Raw genomic sequence first — 6,000 nt, forward strand, 5'->3', positions numbered from 1 at the left:
TGCCTTCGGCTCAGGGCGTGATCCCAGCGTTATGGGATCGAGCCCCATATCAGGCTCCTCCGCTATGAGCCTGCTTCTTCCTCTCCCACTCCCCCTGCTTGTGTTCCCTCTCTCGCTGGCTGTCTCTATCTCTGTCGCATAAATAAATAAAATCTTTAAAAAAAATTAAAAAAAATAAAAATAAAAAAAAGAAACTAAAAAGGCAAAACAAAACATCAATGAAACAAAGAGCTGTTTCTTTGAGAAAAATAATGAAATTGGTAAACCTCTATCCAGACATATCAAGAAGAAAAAAGAAAGCACCCAAATAATAAAATCATAAATGAAAGTGTAGAAATAATAACCAATACCACAGAAATATAAGTAGTTGTAAAAGAATTTTATGGAAAACCATATGCCAACAAATTGGACAACCTAGAAGAAATGGATACATTACTAGGAACATAAACTACTAAAACTGAAACAGGAAAAAATAGAAAACTTGAACAGACCAGTAACCGGCAAGGAAATTGAATCAGTAATAAAAAAATCTCCCGAGAAACAAATGTTCAGGGCCAGATGGCTTCACAGGAGAATTCTACCAAACATTTAAAGAAAAGTTAATACCTATTATTTTCAACTGTTCAAAAAAAATGGAAAAGGAAGGAGAATTTCCAAATTCATTCTATGAGGCCAGCATTACTGCAAATCAGATAAAGTCCCCCTTAAAAAAGAACTAGGGGCCATGATCTCTGATGAACATGGATGCAAAAATTCTCGATAAAATATTAGTAAATTAAATCCAACCATACAATGAAAACACCATTCACATGATCAAGTGAGATTTATTCCTAGGTTTCAGGTTGGTTCAATATTCAAACTCAATGAACATGATATACCACATTAATAAAAGAAAGGAGAAGAACCATATGATCATTTCAATAGATGCAGAAAAATCATTTGACAAGTTACAACATCCACCCATGATTAAAAAAAAAAACCCTCAACAAAGTAGGTTTAGAGGGAACATATCTCAACATAATAAACCCATATATGAAAACCCCATAGCTAATATCATCTCCAATGGCAAAAACTCAGAGCTTTCCCCCTATGGTCAGGAAAAAGACAGTGATAACCACTCTTACCGGTGTTAACATAGTACTAGAAGTCCTAGTCTCAGCATTCATAAAACAAAAAAGAAATAAAAGTCATCCAGATTGGCAAGGAAAAAAACTTTCAGTATTTGCACACGACATACTGTATATAGTAACCCGCAAGACTCCACCCAAAAACTCCTAGATTGATAAAGGAATTCAGTAAAGTAACAGGATACAAAATCAACATACAGAAATCTGGTGCATTGCTATACACCAATAATGAAGCATCAGAAAGAGAAATTAAGTAATCAATCTCATTTACAATTGCAGCAAAAACTGTAAGATATCTAGGAATAAACCTAACAAAAGAGGTGAAAGACCCATACTATGAAAGCTATAAGACACTGGTGAAAGAAATTGAAGATGACACAAAGAAATGGAAAAATAAAACATCCCATGCTCATGGATTGGAAGAACAAATATTGTTGAAATGTCGATACTACTCAAAGCAACCTGCTCATTTAATGCAATCCCTATCAAAATACCAACAGCATTTTTCACATAGCTAGAACAACCCATCCTGAAATTTGTGTGGAACAACAAAAGGCCCTGAATACCCAAAGAAACCTTGAAAAAGAAAAAAAAAAAAGCTGGAAGCATCCCAATTTCACACTTTAAGCTATATTCCAATGTTACAGTAATCAAAACAATATGGTACTGGCACAAAAATAGATACATAGATCAGTGGATCAGAAGATAAATCTCAGATATGAACCCACAATTATAAGGCAACTGATCTTCAAAGCAGGAAAGGATATCCAAGGGGAAAAAGATAATCTCTTCAACAAATGGTGTTGGGAAAACTGGTTAGCTACATGCAAAATAATGAAACTATACCACTTTTTTTTACACCATACAAAATAGTAAATTCAAAATGGATCAAAGAACTAAATGTGAGACCTGAAACAATAAAATTCTAGAGGAAAAAAGAGGCAGTAACCTCTTTGACATCAGATGTAGCAACTTCTTTCTAGATAGTCTCTTGAGACAAAGGAAACAAAAGCAAAAATAAACCATTGGGACTTAATCATGATAAAAAGCTGCTTAGTAAAAGAAACAATCAAAACTAAAAGACAACCTACAGAATGGGAGAAGATAGTTGCAAATGATGTATCTGATAAAGGGTTAGTAACCAAAATATATAAAAAACTTAAAACTAAACAACCCAAAATCAGATAATCCAAATTAAAAATTGGCAGAAGACATGAGTATACATTTTTCCTAAGAAGATAAAAAGATCGCCAACAGACACATGAGAAGATGTTAAACATCACTGATCATCTGGAAAATGCAAATCAAAACTCCCAGGTGATATCACATCACACCTGTTAGAGTGGCTAAAATCAACAATACAAGAAACAACAGGTGTTGGTGAGGGTGCGGAGATTGGGTAATACCCTTGTGCCTTTTATGGGAATGCAAACTGACACAGCCACTATGGAAAACAGTGTGGCAGTTCCTCAGAAAGTTAAAAATTGAATTACTGCATGATCCAGCAATTGCAATACTAGATAATTACCCAAAGAATTCAAAAATACTAATTTAAAGGTACACATGCACCCCATTATTTATAACAGCATTATCTGCAATAGCCAAATTATGGAAACAGCCCAAATGTCCATGGACCAATGAATAGATAAAGGATATGTGGTATATATATGCAATGAAATATTACTCAGCCATTAAACAGAATGAGATCTTGCTTTTATAATGACATAGATTGAGCTAGAGAGTATTAAGCTAAGTGAAATATGTCAGGCAGAGTAAGATAAATACCATATGATTTCACTCATTAGTGGAATTTAAGAAAAAGAAGCAAAGGGAAAGAAAGAGAGACCGGCAAACCAAGAAACAGACTCTTAATTGTAGATTACAAACTGATGGTTACCTGAAGGGTGGTGGGTGAAGTGTGGGTTAAATAAGTGTTGGGAATTAAGGAGTGCACTTGTGATGTGCAACAGGTGTTGTATGAAAGTGTTGAACATGATAAAGTACACCTGAAATTAACATTACATTGTATGTTAACTGGAATTTAAATAAAAACTTTTAAAAAAAGAATGCCATAAATCATAGCTTCTTTCTGTGAAAATGACTTTGTATCAATTTCCTAATCATATATAGGCAAATATTGAAACTATGTCTTATTTTGTTGCAAAATTTAAGGCTGCCAGATGAGTAGTTTTTGATGACCCGTACTGCAAATTTTGTTTTAATGTGTAGTTATGTGTGTTCAAATATTTCCGTGTTTGCTTTTATTATTGAATATCACCCAAAATACATAAAATTCTATCCTCCCAACTACTTCTCAAATATAACTATGCAAAAAAGATAGGATATCTTAAATGTCAATGTGATAGTGACAATTTTTAGTGTCCTATAAATAAAGATAAGTGATTATCTAATGGAGTGAATTAATCTTTAATGATTTTGTTATTTCATGCTATATTCTTTGGTTTTAAATGTGATGAGATAATGACAGTACCTGAATCTTTTATCTTGTTGGGGATTTGTAGGAAGCTGTATTTCTATTTTTAATTTTTAGGATTGTTATTTCTTCTCAGAAAACCGGGTTTTTTGTCATGAGGTAATTTCCTTCATTGTACCTGATAGCATTCCTTACTCTAAAGTCAAGTTTTATATTTATATATCTTCTCTACCTTCATTTTGCTAGTCTTTCTATGGTATGCTTATTATTTTTCTAGTCTTTCTATGGTATGCTTATTGATATTTCATACCCATTGGCATTTGAAAACTTTACAGAAACCTTATAAAAGAGTTTTAGAAAGTTTTATGGTTTAAAGCTAAGTAATTTGGATCTGTAGTTTATCATGATTTCAGAAAATGAGGAATATAGGAATCATTTATCTTTGAGATAATTATAGCTATATTTCATTCTTGAAACTAAAAGTTGTATCTTAGAGTTAAATAAACTATTTTTCCAAATTAACTTAATTTATTCTTAGGTTTATTCTCATTAATTAATTATATTATTAACCAAATTGTTAGCTGTAATTGGTTAATTCATTATATATTTCTAGCCTGGTTTTCTCATTCATTTTATTTATTTATTTATTTATTTATTTATTTATTTTTAAAGATTTTATTTATTTATTTGACAGAGATAGAAACAGCCAGAGAGAGAGGGAACACAAGCAGGGGGAGTGGGAGAGGAAGAAGCAGGTTCATAGTGGAGGAGCCTGATGTGGGGCTCGATCCCATAATGCCGGGATCACGCCCTGAGCTGAAGGCAGACGCTTAACCGCTGTGTCACCCAGGTGCCCCTCATTCATTTTATTTTTATGTCCTCTCTTCATGTTAGTTAGGAACCACATTTCAACTGACTTATATGTATAGGTCAATGACCCTAGATTCTATTTACAGTCAAACACAGTGAAAAATACCTACATTTGGGAGACTAGGTCAAAGTATTCTAATTATAAAAATGAGACCCCCATCCACCCACTCCTGGTTATTTATGTTTCCCTAGGAATTACCTCTTGACAAATCAAGTACCAATTGTGAAAATACTGCAAGTCTTTGATGTATTTATATGTAATTCGCTATTCCTATAACAATATGATTTGCTTTAAGTAGCTAATAAAAATATGCCTTGGATGTATGGTGACTAACATAACATAATAAAAAAATTTAAAAAATAAAATCTAGTTTGAAAAAAATATGCCTTGGAAATATAAATTTTATTTGTTTTCCATCCCAACAGCTACAGAAATAACTGTTCAACCAACTGTGGAAGAGGCCTCTGACAACTGCACTCAAGAATGTCTCATCTTGGGCCATTCTGATACCTGCTGGATGCCAGCTTCTCTGACTCATTCCAGCCCTTCACAGGCAGAAGCCCCTGCTCTATGCCACAGCCCATCCCTGTCGAAGACCTCTGCTTGCTGCTGTAGCCCTCCAGTGACACAGACCATTTGTCTCAGCCACAGCCCTCCAGTGACTCAGGCTATTACACTGCACCACAGCCCTCCACCAACACAGGCCTCAGTCCTCCAATACAGCCCCCCTCCAGGCACAGGCTGATGCAATCCACTTCAGCCTGCCTTTGCCACAGGCTGCTGTCTTCCATCACAGCCCTAGGAAGACACCAATGGCTTTGCAGCAAGGTCGGGTCAAGGTTCTGGACCTGATATACTACTTTCTATTGATCAGGGAGTGCAAGGTAATGCAAGATCTCAGTTTTACACCATGTCTGAAGGACTTCATCCTAGTGATTAGTCAAGTAAAGCCATTCCCTTGACAACATTCAATCTAGCCCCACAGGCCAGACCCTCTAGGGGTGATTCCCCATTATGGAAGAACATCCTTTATAAAGCTAAAATGGCTGCTTCACATTTTCCAATAGGATGTATATAACAAAAGTTGAAGATCCAATTTCAATGAATATTTCAAATTGTTAGGTTTGTAAATAGCTATGTAAATAGAAACAGATACCAGAATGAAGTCTAGAGTGAGTCACTTAGTCAAAAGCTAAAAATAGGTGCGCCTGGGTGGCGCAGTCCTTAAGCATCTGCCTGCGGCTCAGGGCGTGATCCCGGCATTATGGGATGGAGCCCTACATCAGGCTCCTCCGCTATGAGCCTGCTTCTTCCTCTCCCACTCCCCCTGCTTGTGTTCCCTCTCTTGCTGGCTGTCTCTCTCTGTCAAATAAATAAAATCTTTAAAAAAAAACAAACAAAAGCTAAAAATAAATTTACAATTTTCTTAATTCAGAATGTATATGAAAAAGAAATGGAAAAATTCACACCCCCTTGTACAGAAAGGTTTATTATGACAGATATTAGCATGTAGTGTATATAATTTCTGATGCACTGTATTTTTGTTTATTTGTACCATGTGCAATAGA

The 6,000-nt window shown here is 35.0% G+C and overlaps 1 protein-coding gene across 1 annotated transcript in view; it reads left to right on the forward strand.

Moving 5' to 3' along the window:
- Positions 1-5,467, forward strand: part of PCDH11X (protocadherin 11 X-linked) — a 527,317-nt gene extending 521,850 nt beyond the window's left edge. Inside the window, 4 exon segments of the mRNA XM_034649548.1 lie at positions 4,858-5,161; positions 5,163-5,271; positions 5,274-5,436; positions 5,439-5,467. Coding sequence (XP_034505439.1) covers positions 4,858-5,161; positions 5,163-5,271; positions 5,274-5,436; positions 5,439-5,467 — 605 coding nt within the window.
- The last annotated feature ends 533 nt before the right edge of the window (positions 5,468-6,000 follow it).

The sequence above is a fragment of the Ailuropoda melanoleuca genome, chromosome X, assembly GCF_002007445.2.
Source record: "Ailuropoda melanoleuca isolate Jingjing chromosome X, ASM200744v2, whole genome shotgun sequence".
NCBI classification, from domain to species: Eukaryota; Metazoa; Chordata; class Mammalia; order Carnivora; family Ursidae; genus Ailuropoda; species Ailuropoda melanoleuca.